Source organism: Cydia amplana, chromosome 18, assembly GCF_948474715.1.
Source record: "Cydia amplana chromosome 18, ilCydAmpl1.1, whole genome shotgun sequence".
Classification (NCBI taxonomy): domain Eukaryota; kingdom Metazoa; phylum Arthropoda; class Insecta; order Lepidoptera; family Tortricidae; genus Cydia; species Cydia amplana.
This window is the reverse complement of record NC_086086.1, coordinates 13,791,855-13,818,653: the sequence shown is the minus strand read 5'-3', so window position 1 is coordinate 13,818,653 and position 26,799 is coordinate 13,791,855. Positions and strand designations below refer to the sequence as shown.

The window sequence follows — 26,799 nt, the reverse complement described above, 5'->3', positions numbered from 1 at the left end:
ACATTGAAGGCAATATTTATTTTGTATGAAAAAGAGCAAGTCTAAAGGATTCATAATTTTTAAAAGTTGCTGAACAAATGTTGGTCAGTTTGAGGAGTACAGTCTTTAGTTTAATTTATTGCTCCTGTTACAGGAAGCACCCTGTATAATTTAATACAGCCTTTGTTATATTCTTAACCCGTCTCCTTTCTAGGTCAAGTGAAACAAAAAGGTAACAAGTTCTGATTTCAAGATGGCGGCAAATTGACACATCCGGCGAGATACTTTGACGGTCCTTTGAAGGGCCCTCCAATTCTTCTGACATATTATACGTTAAGTGCGGGCTTCCTATGGCTTTATTATGTGTTATGATTGTTATGAAGATTTGGAAAAGGCTATTGTTTCATATAATGTTAGTTATTAGACTTATATCGACCCGGATATGAAACGTGATTACCTTCGATATCGGGAGCTCGAAAACAATACAAAATGTAATCACGGTTCATATCCCGGTCGATAGAAGTCTAGTGAAACTAACCGTGAATAATTTTTTTAGGGTTCCGTACCCAAGGGTAAAAACGGGACCCTATTACTAAGACTCCGCTGTCCGTCCGTCCGTCCGTCTGTCACCAGGCTGTATCTCACGAACCGTGATAGCTAGACAGTTGAAATTTTCACAGATGATGTATTTCTGTTGCCGCTATAACAACAAAAACTAAAAACAGAATAAAATAAAGATTTAAGTGGGGCTCCCATACAACAAACGTGATTTTTGACCGAAGTTAAGCAACGTCGGGCGGGGTCAGTATGGATGGGTGACCGTTTTTTTGCTTGTTTTTTTTATTGTTTTGCTCTATTTTTTGTTGATGGTGCGGAACCCTCCGTGCGCGAGTCCGACTCGCACTTGGCCGGTTTTTTATTTTTATTTAATTCAGGCAACAAGGCCTTATAGACTAACATACCTACATGTAGGTCTATTAATTTCATAAACTTAAAAACAAAACACTATTCTGGCGACAGGGCTGGTGTGTCGGATTCCGCAGTTTACCCCGGAATGGCCCGGAACCTCCGAAACACGGCACCCTTCGGCCTGAAGTCGGCGCACTCGATGGTCCCCTGCAGCGGTCGTGGCAGCGGTAGGTGCCACAAAAGAGTTATCAAGGAGAGTGGTGTGATGTGAACTATTTGTAGGTCAATTTTCAAATAGGCATTTTTTGCTGTCCCACGGCTAAAACTCGAAGTCCATAGGACTTAAAGACTAGATATGTACTTATATATTTTTATTCAGTGTATTATAAACTTTAAAAATAATGTACAACTGTACCTTAAATATTATTTGTTTCTGAGAAAATCGCATTTGAAAGTCCAAAAACGGCAAATTTCGCCGTTTTTCGCATGTCCCAGTGGCGGCATTACCCCAATAAAAAAAATCATAACTTTGGATGTAGGCAACGTACCTATTGTTAACAGCTTTATATTTTTAACCGACTTCCAAATCTAAAAGGAGGAGGTTATCAATTCGGTTGTATGTTTTTTTTTTATTTTTTTTTTTTTTTTTTTTTATGTTTGTTACTCCATATCTCCGTCATTACTGGACCGATTTTGAAAATTATTTTTTTGATTGTATGTATATGCATACAGATTGGTCCCGTTTTTGTCAAAACCCAGTTCTGATGATGGAATCCATGAGGAATCGAGGGAACTCCTCAAATCTTAAAGGCACACATATAGTGATTTTTGTATTTTTATCAACAAATCAAGCATATACATTCAAAAAAGTGACATTTGATGAAGTGGAACTGCTGATGATGATCAGAACGGAACTCTTCAACGATGCATAGCACACGTCTGACGATTTGTCCTCTTCGTTATGTTTGTTAAGCAAGTTAAGTTTTTAAGCTACATTTTTGTCAAGCTCGAGTGCTGATGATGGGATCCATGAGGAATAGAGGGAACTCCTCAAATCTTAAAGGCATGCGTATAGAGATTTTTGTATTTTCATCAACAAATCAAGCATATACATAAAATAAAAGTGACATTTGATGAAGTAGAACTGCTGATGATGATCAGAACAGAACTCTTCAACGACGCATAGTTCACGTTTGGCGATTTGTCCTCTTCGTTATGTTTGTTAAGCAAGTTAAGTTTTTAAGCCAAAATTTTGTCAAGCTCGAGTTCTGATGATGGGATCCACGAGGAATCGAGGGAACTCCTCCAATCTTAAAGGCATGCGTATAGAGATTTTTGTATTTTCATCAGAAAATCAAGCATTTACATTAAAAACTGTGGCATTTGATGAAGTGGAACTGCTGATGATGATCAGAACAGAACTCCTCAACGACGCATAGTACACGTTTTGTGATTTTCAATTTCGATTTTGACTTGGATTGGGCCCCGGACTCCGGACTCGGACCCGGACTCGGACTCGGACCCAGACCCGGACCCGGAAAACCACTATGATACCTAAACTAAATCAACCACTATGATTACCATAAAATGTATACATATCACCAAATAAAGTATAAGCACCGTTAAGTGGGTTAGGCTAGTAGTTAGAGAAGTCGGTTTTTTTCTATTAAAGATTATTATAAAGAGTATTTTCTAGAGAATTAATTGAATCATTTCAATAATTTAATGCGTTATATAATAAAACAAGGAAAGCCTTTTTATCGTTGTCCCGCGCGGCACTTGTTTTGTTATGACTTAAAGATACCTCCCAAAATCTTCTTTTTCTATTGAATAACGATTAAAAGATTAACTTTACGACGCAATAGTGCGGTTAGTTGGGCGTCTATCACAATTAAGTATGCAAGTGGAAACAGTTTTATTTATGTAAAAACAGGTAATAATCTCTTTCGATAAGACACTGTTAAAATGTTAAAATGTATAAATAAGTGAGTCGGTTATATGGTGTAAGAAATTTCGCCAAAAAATATTATTGACGACATTTGTATGGCGACATTTGTACGGCTATTTTGACCGTACTGATGTCGATTGTGGCATACAAATGGCGACATAGTGCCATACAAATGTCGAAAAGGCGTCATACAAATGTCGTCAGAGTCTTACAAATGCCACAAAATTAATAAATAGTGACATTAACATTTTGATACTGCCATACAATGACGAAAAAATGCCATATACATGTCAAAAGCGCCTTAAATATTGCTAAATAGTGCCATACAAATGTCGATTTTTTAGACGTCCATATCTAGCTAACTATAAAAAGTAGAGTGGTGCCTCGTACAGTATATTTTTTGTTGTAAAGAATCCTTCCTAAATCGATGATTATAAATCTAAATTTCCAAAAATAAAAAATTGCCATACCAATGTCGAAAAAACACCCTCTTCAAAAATTTACCCTTAAATTGTTAAAGCGTAGGGTTTACTTAGGAATGCACGCTCGTAGATAACAAAATGACATCATTTTAATATCAAAATTTTCGAATTGGCCTTCCGGTCCCGCACAAAACTATTCTCTAATAAAACTACAACGTTCGTTGCAAAATTTTCATCGTCATTTCCCCGCACATACGCCGCATATTTTCCAGCTTATGAAATATGCCCTTGCACGTCGTCAATTCGGAAGAATTTGTATTAGGTTAAAACGTCGGCCATTTTGAAATGTCGGTCGTACGTGAGATTGTTTGAATAAAGCGAATTCCCAAACGGTACGTCCTATGCAACTGTGAAATGCGTTGGAGTTCCATTTGGAAATATGTAATTATATTTTTCGCCAAAAGCTTCGAGACGATTCTAATAAATCCAAACTCAATATGGTGAACAAAAAACACAACCCCTAATAATGAAACATATACTTACAATACTTAACACATTAAAACCTATAAAATAAGTATTTAACATCAGTTTTAAAATACTGGTAACAAATCGAGATAGGTACATACCTAATTTAAACTTAAAATTTTGGAATGAATACAGTGTAAAAAAAATATTTTCTTAAACAAAACAGTTTATTAATAAGTAAATAATAAAATTTAGGTTTAGCCAGTGTCAGCCGAGTCAGCACCTTAACGTTATCATTTACTTAATGAGAATGCAACGACACTTCTATTTCCGTAGCTCATTCAATTCACGTTTTATAAAGGAAATGTACGATAACAAATTGCATCACTCCTCCACATCGTGCCAAATATTCAACTTGGACTTCATCAAAAATGAACTCTATATCCACAACAATCATTTTGCTAGTTAGTTTGCCGGCTTCGCTTTTTGTATTACATACACGGTCAGAAGATGCTAAATTGAATTTCACTGAGCTTGGAATGAAATATGGACATTCCGTCGAAGAACACGATGTGGTAACTGAAGATGGATACATTTTAACTTTATTTCACATCCCTGGAGATACAAAGGGGCCCCTTCTCCTAATGCATGGGCTTTTTGATTCCGCTGACACATTTATTATAAGAGGGAATTTGTCTTTCATCATTACCTTGGCTAATAAAGGTTATGACGTGTGGGCTGGAAATACGAGAGGCAATAAATATGGCCGGAGACATAAATACCTAGATCCTGATGCAGGACCTAAGTTCTGGGACTTCAGTTTTCATGAAGCTGGTTACTACGATTTGGCTGCTTTAATTGACTTCATCCTAGAATCAACGGGCGAGCAGAGCATAAAAACAATAGGGCATTCTCAGGGGACGGCGATACATTTTGTCCTATTGTCAACAAGGCCGGAATATAATGAGAAAATTAAAGGATTCATTGCTCTAGCACCTATCGCATTCCTTAACAATTTAATCCCTCCGGTTTCAACAGTCGCTAAGAAATGGCAGGTGATAAACAAGTTTTTGAAAGCATCAGGGATGGACGAGTTATTACGAGATCATTCTGCAGCTCTTGATCTTATACAGTTATTATGCAGCCAAGGGCTGATTGGATACGATGTCTGCTATGTACTCATCTCTTCGCCAATTTTTGGTTTTGATCCTGAAAGGATTGAGCCCGACTTTTGGGAAGTTATTATGGGACACTTTCCAACCTCTACTAGTAGAAGAAGTCTCGTGCATTTCGCTCAAGTTTCTGACAAGAAAAGATTTGCCCAATATGATTATGGTACTGTAAGAAATTTCAGAGAATATAAACAGTTGATACCACCCAGTTATAATTTGGAAAAAGTTACTACAAAGATCTCTTTGATTGCTGGCGAAAATGATAATTTGTCGAGATTAAAAGATGTAGATATTTTAAGAACAGTGCTTCCTAAAGAGCCCAAATATCATGTGATGGAACCTATACTATGGAACCATGTTGATTTCACATGTGCTAATGACATGGACGTGTATTTGTACCCATATATTTTTTCTTCCTTGCAAGATTTTGAATAGGGGATTTTGTAAAGTTTTTTTTAGACAGGTAAGTATTGTATAAAGTCCCTCAATAAATAAACGATAAAAAAGAGAAGTATTGCCATTGATAAGCAGTGCCAATCAATGACAAGACACTTGTAAAACAAGTTTCAACGCAGCTAAATAAATGTATGTAAATAAATTACTGTCGAAAGTAAGAGCTGTTGTAAATCGTTGTATTTTATTTTTAGTTATTGGATCCGGGTACCTATGTCGTTAGACACCTACTACCTATATCTCGAATTCTTTACTTATACATGTACACACAACACAAAAGGTACCTAGGGCACAGCGATATCATTAAAGTTCTTATCATCTTATAAGCCTACAAGCGGCCCCGGAACTCCCAAATTGTATGACATAATTGTACAAAACATGTCCATGTCACTTCTGAAACGATGGACCATTTGCTAAATTTTGACCGAAAACCGAAACCGTAATGTGTTAAAATATAAACGTGGAACCGTACGATTTAAGTACATAGGTAGTACAATAACTAAAAGAAACATCAATAGAGTGATTTAGATAATTCATTAATAGCATAATAAACAGTTTAGAGAAATTTAATAAAACATAATAATAAAATATATATACATAAATATACTTTATAATTACAGATAAATCTAAATTTCGTCATTTGCCTCTTAGGTATCGATCTTTCATATTTAAGCGTTAGAGGCAGATAAAGAAATTTAGTTTTTCGCGGTAGAACCTCAGAAGTCAAACTGCGGACTATAATTATGCATACGACACATTTCTACATATCCAGTTCTAATTACAATTAATTACTGTATTTTTTCAATACTTTAAATATATGAGGAAACAGTGTTATATTCATATCATTACCCATTGTAAAATCTATATGATTCCAAACTTTATCTTCCATTATGTGGTAATATACTACGTTAGATAAAATTGAGCGTAGTATATCTACTTCTTTTACTGTACATAACACGTCATTTTCACCTAGGGTTGCCAGATCGAAAGACGCTATTATCGGGAAAAAATATCTATTTTCGGGATTTTGGGACTTAAGTCGGGAAAAAAAAAGTTATTGTATTAAATACAACGATATTTTACATTATTGGCACTATATCAGCTGCTTTTGAAGCGCATCCCGCGCGCGCGCTGCACGCTGACGGGCTCGACGCGGATAGCTCGCTCGCTCGACGACAGTTCGGAACTCGAAATTATTGTTTTATAACGTGAAGCTGTTTTTCGGGACAATTTTTACTTTGTCGGGAATCGGGAGCACATGCTAAAATCGGGAGAATCCCGCCAAATCCCGACCATCTGGCAACCCTATTTTCACCTACGAACAACGCAACTTTAGTAGTCACTTGATGTAAATTATAATCTGGAGGCACTACATAACCATAGTGATCTAACTTGCCTTTAAGGCCGTAGTCAAATTCACAAAATCTTTTACTTAACACCAACTGATTGACATGCATTAAATTTTTCCGAGAAGTTCCCCCTGGATAGTGTCCCATTAAAACCTTTAAAAAGCTCGGTTCAAAACGCTTGGTATCAAAACCAACTAAATGAAAGGCAAACAATAAAAACACATTTCATAGCTAAATACATCTTGACTACAAATAAATCTTACTAACGCGGTTATTGACGAATTCTCCCGAAATGTTTCTTCTACACCTATAGATTTAAAAATTTCTCCAAGCAGAGGTCCAAAATGTGCGATGAGAGACTCTGGAAATCTTACATTAGTCAAAAAAGCCACTGGTGCTAATCCGACCATTATTTCAATTTTTTCATTATATTCTGGTCTTTTAGACAAAAGCACGAATTGTGTAGTTGCTCCTTGTGAGTGCCCAATTGTTTGTATCTTTTTTTCACCAGTATGTCGGAGAATATAATCGATCATAGCTGGGTAGGGTTTGCACGACAGATCCGAAATGTATGGGAAGATCCGCGGATCCGGATCCAGATCTGGATAATTGCATACATTTCGGATCCGGATTGCAAACCCTATAGCTGGGAGATCGTAACAACCGACTTCGTGAAGACTAAAATCCCAGAACTTGAGCTCTTTGTCCGGATTCAGCTTGAGATGTCTTCGACCATATTTATTTCCTCTGTAATTTGCAACCCAGATATCATGCCCTGCGTCAGATAGAGCTATAACTAATGATTTCTTTCCTCTAATAATAAAAATATCTGCGGTATCAGCGATTCCATGGATAATAAAAACAGGCGGTTTTCTCTTCCCCTTGATGTGGAAGAAAGTTAATATGTAACCGTCTTCAGTGGTTACCTCATGCTCTTCAACTGGGTGTCCATATTTGAAACCAAGTCCCGTAAAATTAAGTCTTCCATCTTCAGGTAAAGTATTCCGCAGTAAAGAGTTTGTTGGGACACAAATACTCATTAAGAACAGGCTACATGTTAGCGTTATTTTCAAGGTTGTTTTTTTTGCCAATAACTAACTTAACCTATATTTTACATGTTGAACTGCCTGTTCTAAGCAAACTAAAAGCATGTAGAAAACTAAAAGAGGCTTTAGACGAAATCTGAAATTATAATACGATGTATAGAAATGCAACCTTGACTTATTAAACCTTAGGCTTTGTCAATACATGAAGCACATTATCGATTATTACCGTAAAATGGGGTGAGTAGGTTTCGCGGGGAGAGGTGGGTTATGAATGGGGAGAGAAGGTTTGAGAGGGGGGTGAGAAGGGATTTTAAGGCTACTGCTACAAAAATAATGTATTCCAATTTAAAATGGAGCTATAGTAATACGCATAATAAAAAAAAATCGATCCAACATTCTTCCAAAATCACCTTTGTATGAAAAGCCCTCTCACCCCAAATACGAGGCACTACGGGGTGAGGTGGGTTTTCCTCTTTATCGTCAAAGTTATGAAATGGAACTACCCAAAATAAGATAAAAACTAAAATACAAACGTCCAGAACACTTATTATATACACTATTCAGTTCGCATATGTAAAAATAAAATGTTATCGAGGTTTGAATGTCAGTTTTGCGCCTACTCACCCCATTTTACGGTATTTATGTAATTATGTAGCTACCAATTTCTAACTTAATCTTAATCATTTGTGGCCTTATGCTCCATGTGTAGGGTTTGCAATCCGGATCCGAAATGTATGAAATTATCCGGATCTGGATCCGGATCCGCGGATCTTCCCATACATTTCGGATCCGTCGTGCAAACCCTATCCATGTGCATTCTCTGATGGGAAGCCACATTTTGGGAAGCAACATTTTACATTTGCAAAAAGCGTAGGCTGATTGTTTACAAAAAAAAATTGAGAAGAATAACGAAAATATTTATTTTGTTGCAAAATTTATAAAATAATATGTGACTCTTTTGTTTTTCTTATGTTATACAGTTATAATAATTTCGTACAATCATAATTGTAACTTGGCACAGTACCTAAGTTAAAAAAAAAACTAAATAATTGAATATTATTGTCTTAATAATAACGTATCATTACGCCAAAAGATAAAAACACCACAGGTATTAATAATTTACGATATCCGTATTGTAAAAAAGCCTTTATAATTCCTTATTCTAAGATATGGCACACGTCAACGAAAAGATTGACAATCAAGGACTATTTAAGCAGAAAAATAAAATATGTTTATTATTAAAATACAATATTATATAAATCCTGTCGTCGTCAAGGAAATCGTCGTCGTCTCATCGAAAAGGACAAATTTTAATTAATTTTTTTATGGATAAGCAATGGCTTAAGTATTCGTGTAACATTATAATAATGTGCTTATATTATATCATGTTCCTTAATAATACAATATTCCGACTAGAATTACACGTGTAGTTGGTTTTAACCTTGTAATAAGTAGGTAAATTTAATTAAGGATAAACTGATAACAAGTTATTCATAAACATATTCTTAAATTTTAAATTTCCTTAATAATTTACTTGTATTTATCTAATAATTTAAATATAAATGGAAATAGGGTAACGTTCATATCATTGCCCACAGTAAAGTCTATATGATTCCAATCTTTGTCTTCCATTACATGGTAATACACTATGTTAGGTAAAATTGTTCGTTGTATTTCTACGTCTTTTACCTTAGATAGCGCATCATTTTCACCAACTATCAACGCAACTTTTGTGGTGACTTTATATAAATTATAGTCCGGAGGCACAAGATAACCATAGTGATCTAAGTTTCCATTAGGTCCATAGTCAAATTCACAAAACCTTTTGCTCAACACAAACTGATTGACATGCATTAAATTCTTCCTTGAAGTCCCACCAGGATAGTGTCCTATAAATACTTTTAAGAACTCCGGTTCAAAACGTTTTGTATCAAACCCAACCAAATAAAAACCGGATAGCAAAAAGCATATTTCGTAACTGAATACGTCTTGACTGCAAACTGACCTTACAAAGTTAGTCACGGGTGATTTTTCAGGAAACACGTGTTCCACGCCTATAGATTTGAATGCTTCTGCTAGGGTAGGTCCAAATTGCGCAATGGTCGACACTGGTGGGCTTAAGTCAGTCAAAAATGCCACAGGGGCTAAAGAAATAAACAATTCAATTTTCTCATTGTACTCTGGTCGCTTCGACAACAGTACGTACTGCGTTGTCGTCCCTTGCGAGTGTCCGATGGTTTGTAGCTTTTTTTCTCCAGTGTGTTGTAGAATATAATCTATCATAGCAGGGATATCGTAAACACCAATTTCATGGAGACTAAAGTCCCAAAAATTAAGGTCTTTATCAGCGTCTAACTTTACATGTCTTCGGCCATATTTGTTTCCTCTCGCATTCCCTACCCAGACGTCGTACCCTGCATTTGCTAAAGCTATCACCAAAGATGTCTTCCCTCGAATAATAAATATATCTGCAGTATCAGCAATTCCATGGAATACAAAAATAGGCTTTCTTCTTTTTCCTTTTATGTGAAACATGGTTAATATGTATCCGTCTTCAGTGATTACATCATGCTCTTCAACAGAATGTCCGTATTTTACACCAAGTTCAGTAAAATTAAGTTTTCCGTCTTCTGGTAAAGAATTGCGCAGAATGGCGTTTGTTGGGATGCAAATATTCAACAAGATGGCGCATAATATTAGACTTTTGATGGCTATCTCCATATTTAAATCACAGAGTTTTATTTTACTCTTTTCCTTGACTAGTCATCTGCTGGTTAGCAAGCCATGTATAAAACTACAACAGGTTAAGACGGTCTCTGGAATTATATAAATGTTATGGTTACGTAACCTTATCGACCTACTTGTATTTAATTACAAGGTTTACTCTGTTCACAATAGTTTAGTCCCTGTAAATATTCAAATTACAATGTAAATGTATTTTTAATAAAATTTATTTTGTGCATTTAGTAGTACATAGTAGTTTTTAAGTAAAGATATTTAAAGTAGTAGGTACGTAGATATTCAAAGTACCTAGCTTTCTTTTTTAAATTAGAAAATGTTAAAAATATTTGTTTAAAAGATTAATATCAATATCTTTATTTATTTAACCAGCGGACATTTTTATATTCATTCTACTGACGATTAGTGTCGGACCAAGCTAATTTTTTTGCATGGACTTAGCAATGAAAAAGTAAGGCAATCATCATCTTCCTCGCTCACGGGAGCTCATGGGAGCCTGGGGTCCGCTTGGCAACTAATCCCAGTAATTGGCAAGGCAATATCAAATTTATATGAAAAATAGGATTCACTTTGTTCTATTCAATAGTTGTAAAGTTAGCTTAGACGGACTTTAACGAAAAAAAATACGTTCATCACGTTCCTTTTTGACATTTTATGGGTGCTTGCTAGACTGAAGGTACTTATTGGTTTCAATACTTAGGCTGAGACAGAAACGTGTGTTGTACATACGCTAGTTCAATCTCAATAATTTTAAGGCCACTAGGCCATGTAACAGAGATGACATGTCAAGAGTAGTTTATTTTATTTCGCTTTTTTAGGTTAGATTGAGGTAAATACAGGGTGCTTCCTGTAACAGGAGCAATAAATTAAACTGTAGGCTGTACTCCTCAAACTGACCAACATTTGTTCAGCAACTTTTGAAAATAACTCTTGTTTTGATTTTTATTACACTTTAAAGTTTATTCTAAGACGCAATGTATTGCAAATTTTGTTATGTTTAAAGCGTGACAAGCAACGTCAAACACACTAATGTCAGCGTACTTACATTGAAGGCAATATTTATTTTGTATGAAAAAGAGGAAGTCTAAAGGATTCATAATTTTTAAAAGTTGCTGAATAAATGTTGGTCAGTTTGAGGAGTACAGCCTTTAGTTTAATTTATTGCTCCTGTTACAGGAAGCACCCTGTATAAAAATACAATTAAGATATAATTTAATAATTTAACATACAATAATTACTAAATATATTATATCCATAAATACAGCTATATGGATATAAGCATCAAGTTTGATGACACACATAATTCAATAATATGGCATTCAAGTCTATTGGACACTCGCCTTGCCGGTAACGGAATTTAGGCATGAAACTACCAGTACATTTTCGAAATGACTGAATTCAGGCGAAGTGTCAACAACGAAACAATGAGTATTTCAGCTCTTGTCTCAAAAAATTCAGGTACATTTTGTAAAGCACTATTAATGTTTAGAAACTCAGTCAGTCATACTTTTCTAGTAGCGTTAATATAGTAGGAAACAAATACACATTCATGTCGTTTCTCCAAATGAAATCGATATGATTCCACATTTTTGGCTTCATTAGGTGGAACAAAACAACATTAGGAAGCAATTTCCTTATTAACTCTGCATCCTGTACTGTTGCCAGACGATCTTTTCTTCCAATCAGTAACGCAGTTTTAACAGTCACTTTTGTCAAATCATACTCAGGAGGCAATCCTTTTCCGTATCGCTTAAAGTTTTCTTCAACACCGTAATCAAAACTTGAAATTTTTTTGCGCAACGCAATTTGGTTATAATGAACTAGGGTTTTTCTTGAAGTGTTGCCTGGGTAATGTCCTAGAAGAATTTGAAAAAATTCAGGCTCTATCGTCTTCGCATCGAAGAAAGTTGAATAAAATACTGCTAAAAATAAGCACAGTACGTGGTCGTTTGACCCTCCTCTGCATTCTAAATTGTTGAACTTTGGTACTGGTATTTTTTTACTAGGGATCTCTTCTATTCTGAGACTCTTCGAAAATTCGTCGATTAGTGGTCCTACTTCGCAAAGAGTTGACACAGGTGGTGCTAGGTTGTTTAAAAAAGCGACTGGAGCCAGTGCTATTAGCAGCTTAATCTTATCATTGTACTCTGGTCTTGAAGATAAAAGAACGAAATGAATTGTGGTTCCCTGTGAATGGGCTATTACTTTCAAGCTCTCTTTTCCAGTCGCATTTAAAATATAATCGATAGTCGCTGGTAGGTCATAAAGACCGGCTTCATGGAAACTGTAATCCCAAAATTCGGGATCTTCATCAGGATTTAATTTGACATGTCTTCGAGCGTATTTGTTTCCTCTTAGATTTCCGACCCAAATATCATAATTAGCTTCTGCTAATGTGATAATTAGAGACAGGTTTCCTCGTAACAAGAAACTTTCAGCATGATCTCCTGTCCCGTGCATTAGAAGTATAGGAGTTTTTCTCTTTCCAGGAATATGGAATAGAGTAAGAAGATACCCATCTTCAGTGACCACTTCATGTTCTTCGGCAGGGTGCCCATATTTCTTTGCGAGACCAGTGAAATTCAAATGTACATCTTCATATACTGCTGACGGGAACAAATTTGTCGCTTTTGTTAATACACAAAAGTGTAAGATGCATAGACTCGTCAGTTTCATTATTCTCTTTTGATTATTTTGTGTTTATGTTTGATTGTTACTTCATTAATTCATTATATTATATATACACTGCCGTCAGAAATGCAATGATCTCTCCATTATTACTTTATTGTTACACTCTTTTGCCTTTAAAAAGTACATTGACTTAACGGCTTACTCCTTTTTTTATTCTTGTTTTTGTCGGCACCGGTTTTCCGTGCTTCAGTCACCAACTTTGATGCGTAACATTGTTTTAAATGATTATATAAGTTGATAACGTGCTTATATAGTGCGTTAATTTAACCTTGGTAGGCCTGTTATAGCTACTGACTTCGAACTTGAGATCAACTTTACCTTTATGCAATAGGTCATTGATCTTACAGGCTTGCTTGACTATTACTTGAGGAACTTGCGCTCTAAGGGTTCCGTAGATATATCACAGATTATTTTACACAGTTTTTTCTGAAGTCCTACTCACGCTTCAGCAATTTTTGTTATTATGCAGTATATTTTTCTTTACCATAATACTTTAATCGAGCTTGAGGTTTGTATGTTTAACCGTTAAAAACTTACGTCCCTTAATTTTTAATTTAGAGTTTTTATTATTATTACTTGTTATTGTAGTGGCAACACATTACATAGTAACGTAGTTCATAATCGTAAAGGACTTCTAAAATAAAGAAAATCGGGCATCCTATGAAATTAAGGTACAATGAAACCAAAGCGGCTACCCGTTAAATAAATAAACCTCTGAAGTATATTATCTATTTGGACTTTAGTTAATTTTTATGTCAAGATTCATAAAAATTAACATCGTCATCAACACGACATGTTTAACATAAATAACATATTATAACCATGACCAAGGTAAATGTGAAGGCCCCATATAATGGAAATCCACGTTTAAAACATTTTGCCTATGTATTTCCGTTATTAAGAATTTTGGGGCCTAATCAGAGATGAGCTGGTTGAGGAGCTGGTTGCGATGCCCAATATAATTGGCGAGATCAAAGCCACACGACTCCGCTGGCTTGGTCACTTGGAGAGGATGGGAATGGATCGTGCTGTGAAAAGAGCGTATGTGGGGCACCCGAGCGGAAAACGTCCGTCTCGGCGTCCCAGGTACCGCTGGAGTGATGAATCCCTAAAATACCTGTCCGCTCTGGGTATACCCAACTGGCGTGAAGTGGCGCAGATTAGGGCAGAGTGCGCCGCTCTCTTGTGTCATAGGCCACTGTTTTTGGGTCACTGAGCCAGTGAAGTAGGTAGTAGTACTTAGTAAGAATTTTATTCTCGAAAGGTCTTATTGTAAGACCTCCTTCCTTGGTAGTATTTATTGACACTGGTAAGTGCTTGGGTATAATTCATGCACGGAGTTTTGACTTTCATTATACACTCATGGACAACATGGACAAATTTAGATGACCACAAAAAAAAAGTTTAGTTAGGTATCTACTAATTTTGAAATTGCCTTATGTACTTACGGTAATACAGTAATTAAACCTTTTTTTTACTATTTAAAGAAGTATTTAGAAGTTTTAACATGCAGATAAGGATAAAGTACGAAAATTAGGCTTTAAAGTACGTTTATTTTATGATGTCCACAGAAAACTCGCATTACCTTAACTCATACTAAACTAGTGGCTCTGTGAGCTGTAGACCTCGCGAGTATAGCTTTAAACTGAATAAATGTATACCTAGGTCTGCCACTTTGAAAAAAATCCTAAAACTGAATCGATAAAAAAAACATCGACCCTACTAACAAAATTTCATGAGAATCGGTAATGGCTCCTCTATACGATGGGCCAGCGCCGGCCACTCCAAGGGACGCAGCCATGCGGTAGAATGAGATAGCAATATCACTTGCTCCCTCAAACGCATAAATGCGTCCCTTGGAGTGGCCGGCGCTGGCCCATCGTGTAGAGGAGCCAAAGAATTGCGACCTGTATAGTCGATTTAGACTCTCGCGCGAGCCACGAGACGAGCCGCGAGCCGAGCCACGAGACGAGAGTGTAAGCGGTGGGCTCGCGGCTCGTCTCGTGGCTCGCAAGCTCGTCGAGCTAATATAATTTAAACACTAACGGCACGGCATAAGGTTTATAACCGAATGACAAGCCGAACGCGAGTGTAAACGGTGGACTCGCGTCTCGTGGCGCGGCTCGCGGCTCGTCTCGTGGCTCGCGCGAGAGTCTAAATCGACTAGTAGAGGAGACCATCCGGACATAAGTACAAAAACATTTTTGCACAAAGTGAAACGTAGACCTTCGGTAACGCACGGTTATAGTTTTTGAGCCATGTGTAAAACAGGATAGTAATGCCTCATTTACAAAGAAACTAAAACCACTCCTTTTTGACCTTACGTGCTACAATATAAACGAGTTTCCGCAAATAGATCATTGATCCTATTTAACACTATTCGAACCCTGTAAATAAAAAAAAATGCTATACACAATTTCATGCAATGTATGTAGTATTAACAAATTTTAATTTTATTTTTTGTATTTTTATTTGACATACCTACATGAGATGTACAATTTATCAATAAATCATCTGAAATCTGTATAATTTATTTGAGTTTGCTTTTTCTTTAACAAATGCATACCTATTTATAAGTATTCGTATTTGAGTTGTTTAATATTTAACGGTAGGTATGTTTGTTTTACTTACCTACATTTATCTTTATAAATCTTAAGATTAGGTTATATTATTTATTATCCTCATTAACCTGGGCTTGTGCTGTTGATACTTGTGTGTGTAACTGATTTGTATTTATATTTTGTTCTTTGTATATTTAATTTTTATAAGTGAGAACCTGTAATTGGCTCTGTAAATCTATTGTACCTAGCTCTTAGACATTTTTATAGCTGTTGGTTTTCCATGTACGTAATAAAAATAAATAAAATAAAATAATAATTTATGATATGAAACCATGAAATCATTTTATTAAACTATTATAATATTAGGCAAATGAAGAAAGCTAGTCAGTCGTATTTATCCAGTAGTTGAAATAAAATCGGATACAGAGTGACAGGCATATCGTTACCCCAAGTAAAATCCACATGGTTCCAAATTCTATCTTCCATCACATGATATTTAACTACATTCGGTAGAAGCGTTCTCAAAATCGCTACATCTTTAATCCTGGACAATGGATCATTTTCACCCACCAACAATGCAATTTTAGTTTTTACTTTCCTTAAATTATAGTCCGGTGGAACTATATAGCCGTAACGTTTTATATTTTGTACTGGACCGTAGTCAAATTCACAAAACCTTTTACTAAGAATTAGTTGATTGGAATGTTCTAGATTTTTTCTTGAAGTGTGATTCGGGTAGTGTCCTACAACAATTTTACTGAATTCTGCTTCAAAGCGCTTAGCATCGAATCCGGTGATGTAAAAACTTGTCCATTGGAAGCATAATTCGTAGCTAAGGAAGTCTTGACTGCATAGAAGTTTAAGAAATTTAGTCATGAAAGAGTTATCAGGGAAAGTCTCTTCTATTCCTGTTGATTCTATGAGCCCACGAAGCATTGGGGCTAGACTTGCAATAGTTGATATTGGCTGTATCAAGTCTGTTAAGAAAGTTACCGGCGCCATTCCAATGAAAAGCTTTATTTTCTCGTTATATTCAGGTCTTTTAGACAATAACACAAACTGTACAGTCGTTCCTTGCGAATGTCCAATTGTCTGAAGCTTTTTTTCTCCAGTGGTTTTCAGAATGTAGTCAATCATGGCGGGGACATCATAAGTACCGGTGTCGTGGAACGTAAAGTCCCAGAATTTCTTGTCTTTATCAGGATTCAGTTTGAGATGTCTCCGGCAATATTTGTTGCCTCTTACATTGCCGGCCCAGACGTCGTAACCAGCATTCGCTAATGATATTACTAATGATATCTTTCCTCTAATTATGTAGCAATCGGCAGTGTCTGCAACTCCATGTAGCAGTAAAACTGGAGTTTTTCTTCGTCCTTTTACATGGAATATTGTTAAAATATACCCATCTTCAGTGATCACTTCATGTTCTTCAACTGAATGTCCATATTTTGCACCAAGTTGCGTAAAGTTGAGTCGTCCATCTTCAGGCAAAGTTGTACGTAAACACTTTGTAGGAACAAAAATAGCCACTAATACTGTGTAAGCTAAAATAAGTTTCATTTTTTAATACTTTTTAAAACATGTTATTTTTATACTTTAAAATTGCAGTCTGTCATAATGCGCGAAATACCTAAGTATTAATGAGACTTGAAATATCTACCTTAATTTATGTACAATATTCTTAGAAACATTGATTTTCTCGACCTTGAAGTTGACATTTATTTGTCATTTTCTCGTAATCAACTAAAATTCACAAGCAAATTTGCTCTCGTAATTTTAGACACCTCGTATTCCAGTACTAAGTCGATACTGAGACACGAGGTTTTTGTGTCAAAACGTAGATACCTAATGGTTAGGTACGTTGTTTGGGTCATTAACCATTAATAAATTAATAATATTTACGTTTTGTATCTCCCCTGTTCAGTACTCATACCACGAGTCACTGACAGTGTCAAAACTGATATATACGCTATCGTCTCCGTAATTTACTTTTTATAAGTACATCGCGTTCACACTAATATGTTTACGAGCGAGATACATCTTAGAAAGTAAGTTATGTTCTTGATACCTTTATGGCAATATTCATATTATTCATACCTATATGTATTATTCACATAACTGAAATCGTATAAATAAATGCGTTTTTTTTATAGATTTTGAACTTTTTGGACAAAGCACCCTGTATAATCAGGAACACCTTCACTTAAGGCCTACATAACAGGTTAATGTTGATGGTATTGATATTAATTGACTATAATAGGATATTCGCGAATTCTTTTCCTGCTTGCCGTGATCATAGACTTCCACCAAAAGACTCCGCTTTGTAGATTTTTTTCAGCTGCAAGTGATGTTCCGCTTTGGCAATCTAATTCCAACTATTAGCGCATGCATTCGTGTTTATAAAAGTGACCATCTGACCTCCCAACCAAAGGAAATTAAATATTGTTAGGATGTGGATTGAGTGTCATTTAATTTCTTGATGATCGTGTTGGGTAGATACTTTTGCTTTTAATAAGGTAAGTATAAGGGTGTCAGGAATTATGCAAAATTAAACCCTGTAAGTAACTTCAATATATTCCGTCTGCCTTATGAAGTCTTAATACAAAAGTTCATATTAATTACAATGGACCAAGAAATTGGACCGGTGCGGTGGAATAGGTACCATCCTTAGGTACACGTTGACAACTTTATAATACGTGAGTTAGGACTACTGTATTTGTTTTTTTCTGTAATTTTTGTCTGGTGGACAGTAGTCGCATTGTAAGTAAAGTGGTCTGTGGCTATGACTTGTGCAAATTCTTTGAGCAAGGTTGGATTATTACTTATAACCGATCTACTAGGCACTGCAACTCATCTAGAACCAGTTCTACACGTATTTCCGTGATTATTTCTCACTTGATGGTCTCATCGGAAAATCATGCAGCGCTGGAAGTCGCCAGCAACATGCTGAGATGGGGCCATTTCGTCACACTTTATTTTGACTATGTTTTTTTTGTGAAATTATGTCTATTCTCTGTGTGTCTACGAATAAACTATTCTTTTCTATTTTTTTTAAACCACGTCGGTGGCAAACAAGATACAACCCGCTTGATGGTAAGCGGTCACCGTAGCGCATGGATGCCCACAACTCCAAGGGTGTTATAAGAGCGGCGTCGAATCCGCATCCAATGTGAAAATCGTTGTGAGGAGTATACACCCCGACATACAATAAGCGTTTATTCCTTGCTGAAATGGAGACCTTCGCTCCGCTTGGTCAACAAAAATACCTACATAAGTACTTTTTAAAATGAATTATTCGCAAAAACCCAGTTTACTAAACCACCTATCACATTAGGTTTCATGCCAATGTCATACCGTTACATCCGGGTTGATTTTACGCACGCAAACCCAATTCATATTTGTAAATTCAATTGTAATTATTCATTGGGGCAAACCTTGGCGCATTGACGTATAATATCTAAGGACGGGCTAATGGGGCACTAAAAATGGTACTAGTTCAGCGGTGTTACTCACGAATTCCAGCCAATCGTGCAGTTTAACGCAACTAGTTGCGACCAATATTATAGCGCGCGTAATGCGAACTCGTCAACCAATCGCGCGCGTGATGCGAACTCATCAACCAATCGGGTTGTAGCGATTTCACACCGCTGTACTGGCCCCTGTCATGCCTCATTATTATTGCCCCTAAAGCCAGTCCCTAGATATCTATGCCAATGCCTTGGTCGTGATACTTGGTAATTCGGCTTACAATGCTGAAATGTAAGCAATTAAATCGCTGTCAACCCGATTGCAAGCTTCAAAACTGACAGCTGCCAACGATTTTATAGCTCGCATTTCCTCATGGTGAGAACTGTGTAAGATTATAACGGAGTATCACTGAATTACCAAGTGTCACCGATAAGCCAAGGTCTGCCCTACATCATCATTTTAAAAATTCATCTTACTCTGCGTATTATTTAATACAAACATACACAATAATCGATATTAAAGTTTCGTGAGACATATTTTAAACTGTTTAGACGACACATGTCGACAATAGCGACTAAAAATTCAAGTGAGTGAAACCGTTGTCGTCTATACACAGTAATGCTTAATAACCATGTGTACAACACAAAGATCCAGGTAAAAGAAAAACGAAATACTCCTCGTTTTTAAAATCACTTAAAAAATCTAAACAAACATACATTCAATTTCATATTACCTATAATAAATAGGTAATATGAAATTGAACGTTATTTAATGTGAATTATAATATTTCTATTTAATCATATTTCAAAAACAAACTCCTTTCGTATACCTTTTTGGGTACGGAACCGTAACAAAGGAACAGTGACCTTGGCGTTCGGATGATCAGATGTTTAACACTAGAGTTTGTGAATTACATAATAACATATTACCTAACAACTGTTATAAGAGACAAGTTAATACTAAAGACTGCTAGTCTCCGTGCAGAGTTGCGTTCCTTGACAATTAATTGAATTAATCAAGTTCCAGTTCACATTTTTAAGACCACTTCATCGTGATCATGGTTTGTTTAACATTATATGAGATATGGCCATAAAGCACAGAATTAGTAATAGTAATACTATCGCACAGAAAAGAAACTTCCTACAAAACCGAAGTTTGACAGGGATTCAGGGACCAATCGTGCTGTGCCTTTCTGATGTATGACACTATCCCTTTCGGCTATTTAGGGTTGTCAAAATTCAAGTTATATCTTATCTGTGTACGCAAAGGGACGTCAAGTTGTGCCAATCCTAATAATTGCTCGGAGGAATGCTGAGTTATGACTAACTAAAATGCGGGCAAACAATACATTATGACTTAAAACGATTTGGGAAACGATAGAGACCCGCGCTCTACAAGTTCTACAACAACGAAGAGAAAAGCCTAGTCGGGATTGTTAGTCTTTGTCACATACTTGTCTCTGATGTTGCCTAGTTTCTGTGACGCTCGTAAAATTTAAAACTCGAACCATTTCTATGTAAATGTATAATGTTATGATATTTGGCATTGACACTGACTTTTAAAACATGTTTGTTTTTTCCGTGATACAGTCAGCAGCAGAAGTTGCTAAGCGGGCCAGGTGTTCAAATTTCAAAATGATCTTTACTCGACTTTATTGTTAAGAGAATAAGAGCGTGTCAAGGTAATTTTGAACACCTCGCCCGCTTAGCAACTTCTGCTGCTGATTGTACCTACATGTTGAATATTTACATGTTTTATTTATTTGTTTATTTTTTTTAATTTTAGGAATTTTTAAATTTAGGAATTTGTTTATTATTGTGTTATATTATATTGGCGACAGTAAATATTTTTATTAATCATTTATTTTTTCAAAATTTGGAAGATAATCTGGTTTGCAGTCTGAGTCCTAACGAACCTTTAATATAATTTATAATACCAAATTATAATAGGTATATAATTTTCAGACTAGACCTACTTATACCAAAAATACGTATTTATAGCATGTATGTTGAAATTATTCTTGCGTGGTAGGGAAGCCTCGGTGCCTGACTCGTAACTGCCCGAATTATTAAAATTAAATTAACGAAATCACGTTGTCATTATTTATCTAGTAGGTGGGCGAATCAACTTTTAGACCGACGCGAATCCGTGCAAGACATTTATTTATTTTAAACATCAATATGAAACGTGATATCTTGGTAACTCCAGAGACATTTTTGGTAACGCCAGACACGTGAGAAGTGTCGGTTTAAGTAGATTCACCCAGGCATTTTTAATGCGATATATACTATTTATTAACTGTCCACCGTATGACTATAAATAATGGTAAAATACTGTTCTGTAACACTCACTTTATGTCGTCACAATATGTATTTAAATCTCTGCACTGATATTTTGGACCTTATTGCAAGAAGGGTCTACCAATGTACAGTTAACAGTTAACGATGTTACGTACTATTGTTCGTTTTTTAGGGTTCCTTACCCAAAGGGTAAAAACGGGACGGGACCCTATTACTAAGACTCCGCTGTCCGTCCGTCCGTCCGTCCGTCTGTCACCAGGCTGTATCTCACGAACCGTGACTAGTTATCACAGTTGAAATTTTCACAGATGATGTATTTCTATTGCCGCTATAACGACAAATACTAAAAACAGAATAAAATAAAGATTTAAGTGGGGCTCCCATACAACAAACGTGATTTTTGACCGAAGTTAAGCAACGTCGGGCGGGGTCAGTACTTGGATGGGTCACCGTTTTTTTGCTTGTTTTTTTTGCTTGTTTTGCTCTATTTTTTGTTGATGGTGCGGAACCCTCCGTGCGCGAGTTCGACTCGCACTTTTTTTACACGTTCGGCCGGTTTTTTAGCATTAGAAAGAAGGTAAGCGATCTTGACATGTCTTTTAATTGAAAAACGCTTTTTAAAAATCAGTTACTATTACTTATGAAAGCAAAGGAATATAAATGATCGTATTGGATTCATAATCGAAAAAAACGAACTATAAGTTTATCATGTCTTTTTATGAGGCAAACGAGCAGGCGAATCGCCTGATGATAAGCAATTGCCGTCGCCTATGGACACCTATAAGATGAGAGGGGTTGAATGTGCGTTGCTGTTCCATAAGATGGGAGTAGGTTTTTTTCTAGAAGTTTTGAAGATCGTATCGTTGCGTTGCGTTGTCTAACAGTTTAAATATCTTGTATTTTCATGGCTAAGTATATTAATAGTCCTAAACATTAGATCACGAATACGTTTCTAAATCACAAGATATTTTGTCAAAATATTGACTTTTTACTCTTTCTAATTCTATGTCACTTTAAGTACACTAGAACTCTAGGTCATTAGGTATAGGTATTTGAATCGTCAATAATATTCGCAGTGCTTGCTTTTGGGTACCTAATTCGGCTAAAATTTCCTATCGGCTGGAAAACATTAGCAGCAGATTTCCTTCGCTGTCCCACTCTTCCAAGTGGATTTTCCAAAGCTATTGATTCTCTCTCTCTCAGCTATATTTCTCTAATAACGATAATATCTCTGGAAACAAAGTCTCCGGCATGTCATTTCCCCAGACGAAATCTAAATGGTTCCATCTTTTTTGCTTCATCAAATGGTAATCGACAATGTTCGGAAGAAGAAAACGTAAATATTCCACATCTCGAACTCTGGACAAGTTGTCGTTTCTCCCCACTATAAGCGCTGTTTTCATAGTAACCTGACGAAGATTATAATCAGGAGGCACTGTAAATCCATAGCGTTTCATATTTTCTTCAGCGCCATAATCAAAAAGGGCGAAGCGTTTGCTCAAAGCTACTTGATCGAAATGTTGCAAATTTTTCCTTGAACCTGCGGCGGGATAATGTCCTAACACAGTCGGGAAAAACTCCGGTTCGACACGTTTAGGATCATAACCAGCGCCCTGTAGTATAAGTCTTTTAAAACACAAATCGTAACCAACGTCCTTCTTGTTGCAGATCAAATTTAGAAGAGTTTTCTCGATTCCTTTCTCATTGATTAATTCCTCGATTCTCAAGTCAAGTAATATTTGATTTATCAAAGGACCATATTCTGTTACTGCGGATACGGGTAATATCAAATTGCTGAGGAATGCCACAGGAGCTAATGCTATGAAGAGTCTAAATTTATCATTGTATTCAGGTCTTTGCGATCCTAATACAAAATGATTCGACGTTCCTTCAGAGTGTGCGATGCTTTGTAAGCTCTGTTCTCCAGTTGCATTTAAAATATAGTCTGTTATAGCAGCAAGATCGTATACTCCATGTTCATGAAAAGTATAGTTCCAGAATGCCGGGTCTGTGTCTGGATTAAGCTTGATATGTCGTCTACCGTATTTATTCCCTCTAGTATTACCTGCCCAGACATCGTAGCCTCTCTTCGCTAATGTGATCGCTAAAGACCTCTTTCCTCTTATAATAAAAGTGTCTGCTGTATCATGTATGCCGTGTAACAGCAAAACTGGAGGTTTCCTCTTCCCTGCTATATGAAACAGCGTCAAAACATAACCATCTTCAGTTACAACACTATGTTCTTCAGCCTTATGTCCGTATTTTTCACTCAGTCCAGTAAAGTTCAGAAGTGCATCTTCAGGCAAAGATCTTGGTACGAAAAGTGCGTTAGTTACAACACTGTTCACTGCGATCACTAAAAATGTAACATAAACCGTCATGTTTAACCGTCTGTGAAATATGATATTTTTAGCATAATTATTAGGGTGATTCGTGCCACATCGGACGTGATACAGAACATAATGAAACTTGTTTTACTTCCTTATTCTTATTTATACGTCTTGCTATGATTCCGTATGGAAACCTTGATAATGTCCGACTGACTTCCCATTCAAATTATCCATTGTCTCGTTTTGCTGAAGAAATCAATAATAATAGTGATGTATTTACAGACAAGTTGTTTACTAGTAATTTGCACCTTGAGATAAAGGATGACTGGTTTAGACAATCATTGTCTTATTTAATTCTAGTAAGTATTGTGTTCAAGTGTAATTTATGTTTTTTCAATTATCATAAATATATATCACTTTGTAACAAAAATCGGAATGCAAGGTCATGATTAGGTGGTAAATCATGACCTTGCATTATTTTACGAGAACATCAATAAAAAGTGTGAAATACCAAGAAATACTACGTAATAATAAAACTTTAAAGATTTCTTAGCTAAAGAAAGCTGAAAATAAACTTGGAACCTTGTTTTCCTGTGGGTGCACTTGTTCCAACTTACCTTTTGTATAAAACAATGATTCTATGCATGTTACAGTACAAATGGTGCTACTTTCCCGCACTAGTGCGGGAATAAGCACTTTCCGTGCCTATGTAAAAAAATTATAGGGCCATAATATGTAGATTATGTTCTGTAAAACGTTGTACAATACACGTGCGAATAGGTAATTAGCAACTCGTGTTGATTTAAAACACTCCCTTCGATCGTGTTTCATTTCAAATATAAAAAAAACAATGGGTTGCACTCAGGGAGTGCCGGCAGAAGTGAAGACTCAATGACTAGTGCAAAATGCACTATGTATAATTGAGGTTAACGCCATCTAGCGTTAGCGTGAATTACTTGAAACCCCTATGCACATCACTGTTAGTACTCGAGTTATATTAATACCAGTTAGAGCGAAACTCACTAGATGGCATTTAAATCAATAAAGAAAAACTCAATGACATTACGTATATGTAACAGTTTTTCATGTAATGTCATTGAGTTTTTCTTTATTGATTTAAATGCCATCTAAATCTTACGGTCACGTGATCGTCTTAGGCTGTCTCGAGTTTAACATTTTTTCCCCACCTCAAAAAGTGCACAGCGCCGCTGAAGAAGTTTTCACTTCAAAAATTGATTGATAGATTAAATTTATCGCTACTCGATACCAATTTCCTACTTTTCGCACTAGTATCGTAATGTACTATTTCAACACACTTGCTCGTAATATGGAACGTATTGAACCACTTATAGGCTCATAATGCTAAACATAAAACTTGTGTGCTTTTTTATTATAATTACCTATCGAACGGTAATGTACCTAATGTTGTCACTTTTTAACCGACTTCCAAATCTAAAAGGAGGAGGATATCAATTCGGTTGTATGTTCCTTTTTATATTTTTTTTTATTAATGTTTGCTACTCCATATCTCCGTCATTACTGAACCGATTTTGAAAATTCTTTTTTTGATTGTATGTATATATATTTTTTTTATGATAAACTGATCGGCGATTGGCTCTAGACACACCTGAAGGAAAGTGAAGACAGAGCCTAAGATGGACTCACCGGTTCAGTAATAGCCTATTCACTCTAGCTTTAAAGAGACCGAGGTCATATTTCTCAGCATTATATGCATACAGATTGGTCCCATTTTTGTCAAAACTCAGTTCTGATGATGGGATCCATGAGGAATCGAGGGAACTCCTCAAATCTTAAAGGCATACATATAGTGATTTTTGTGTTTTTATCAACAAATCAAGCATATATATTAAAAAAGTGTCATTTGATGAAGTGGAACTGCTGATGATGATCAGAACAGAACTCTTCAACGGCGCATAGTTCACGTTTTGCGATTTGTCCTTTTAGTTATGTTTGTTAAGCAAGTTAAGTTTTAAGCCAAATTTTTGTCAAGCTCGGGTTCTGATGATGGGATCCAAGAGGAATTGAGGGAACTCCTCAAATCTTAAAGGCATACATATAGTGATTTTCGTGTTTTTATCAAACAATTAAGCATTTACATTAAAACAAGTGACATTTGATGAAGTGGAACTGCTGATGATGATCAGAAAGGAACTATTCAACGAAGCATAGCTCGCGTTTGGCGATTTTTCCTTTTCGTTATGTTTCTTAAGCAAGTTAGATTTTAGGCACATTTATGTCAATCTCAAGTTCTGAACATGGAATCCATGAGGAAACGAGGGTACTCCTCAAATTTTAAAGGCATAGGTACGTATATAATTGTTTGCATTTTCATCAGAAAATGAAGCATTTACATTAAAAACTGTCGCATTTGATGAAGTGGAACTGCTGATGATGATCAGAACAGAACTCTTTAACGACGTATAGTACACGTTTTGTGATTTTTCTTTTCGATTTTGACTTGGACTGGGGCCCGGACCCCGGACTCGGACCCCAACCCGGACCTTGAACCGGAAAACCACTATGATACCTAAACTAAATAAACCACTATGATTACCATAAAATGTATACATATTACCAAATAAAGTATAAGCGCCGTTAAGTGGGTTAGGTTAGTAGTTAGAGAAGTCGGTTTTTTTCTATTAAAGATTATTATTATTAGAATTAATAATTTTTGTTTTTTACTTCGCAAATGTGTTGAAAAACGTCGTATGGAACACGTGTGCTTCGGTCATTACAGACATCAGCATTATCTGAAAGTCTTCTTCTTAATGTGTTCACATAAAACAACTTTACGGAACAGGCCTTACTGTAGAACAGGGATCACCAATTAGTTTCTTCAGGGGTCCGGTTCTTAAAGTAAAATGATCATCGCGGTCTATTTCTCCTTGAGTTTGTTAAATAAGCAAAAAAAATAGGTCGGTGATCCGGAGGCGGACCGCGGTCCGC

At 36.1% G+C, this 26,799-nt stretch overlaps 4 protein-coding genes across 4 annotated transcripts; 1 reads left to right on the top strand and 3 right to left on the bottom strand.

Moving 5' to 3' along the window:
• The first annotated feature begins 4,154 nt into the window (after nucleotides 1-4,154).
• Nucleotides 4,155-5,330, top strand: LOC134656552 (lipase 3-like). The gene has a single exon (XM_063512111.1). The coding sequence runs from the start codon at nucleotides 4,155-4,157 to the stop codon at nucleotides 5,328-5,330; it is 1,176 nt and encodes a 391-aa protein (XP_063368181.1).
• A 3,955-nt stretch (nucleotides 5,331-9,285) lies between these two features.
• LOC134656551 (lipase 1-like) lies at nucleotides 9,286-10,464 on the bottom strand (the record flags this gene model as incomplete). Its single annotated transcript, XM_063512110.1, has 1 exon — nucleotides 9,286-10,464. A coding segment is annotated over exon 1 (1,179 nt), but the record flags the coding sequence as incomplete, so codon positions are not given.
• A 1,479-nt stretch (nucleotides 10,465-11,943) lies between these two features.
• LOC134656230 (lipase 1-like) lies at nucleotides 11,944-13,164 on the bottom strand. The gene has a single exon (XM_063511732.1). The coding sequence runs from the start codon at nucleotides 13,156-13,158 to the stop codon at nucleotides 11,980-11,982; it is 1,179 nt and encodes a 392-aa protein (XP_063367802.1). The 5' UTR covers nucleotides 13,159-13,164; the 3' UTR covers nucleotides 11,944-11,979.
• A 2,943-nt stretch (nucleotides 13,165-16,107) lies between these two features.
• LOC134656549 (uncharacterized) lies at nucleotides 16,108-24,119 on the bottom strand. The gene is made up of 2 exons (XM_063512109.1): nucleotides 22,707-24,119; nucleotides 16,108-17,296 (listed from the first exon to the last, which is right to left on the bottom strand). The coding sequence occupies exons 1-2, from the start codon at nucleotides 23,881-23,883 to the stop codon at nucleotides 16,119-16,121; spliced, it is 2,355 nt and encodes a 784-aa protein (XP_063368179.1). The 5' UTR covers nucleotides 23,884-24,119; the 3' UTR covers nucleotides 16,108-16,118.
• Between the last annotated feature and the right edge of the window lie 2,680 nt (nucleotides 24,120-26,799).

Bases quoted from the DNA above. Each gene is read 5' to 3' on its own strand.
- LOC134656230 (XM_063511732.1), bottom strand. From the start codon at position 13,158: ATGAAACTGACGAGTCTATGCATCTTACACTTTTGTGTATTAACAAAA.
- LOC134656549 (XM_063512109.1), bottom strand. From the start codon at position 23,883: ATGACGGTTTATGTTACATTTTTAGTGATCGCAGTGAACAGTGTTGTA. The intron at 17,297-22,706 runs GCTGAGAGAGAG...AAAAGTATTAAA, and splicing joins ATCGTTATTAGAGAAATATA to AAATGAAACTTATTTTAGCT.
- LOC134656552 (XM_063512111.1), top strand. From the start codon at position 4,155: ATGAACTCTATATCCACAACAATCATTTTGCTAGTTAGTTTGCCGGCT.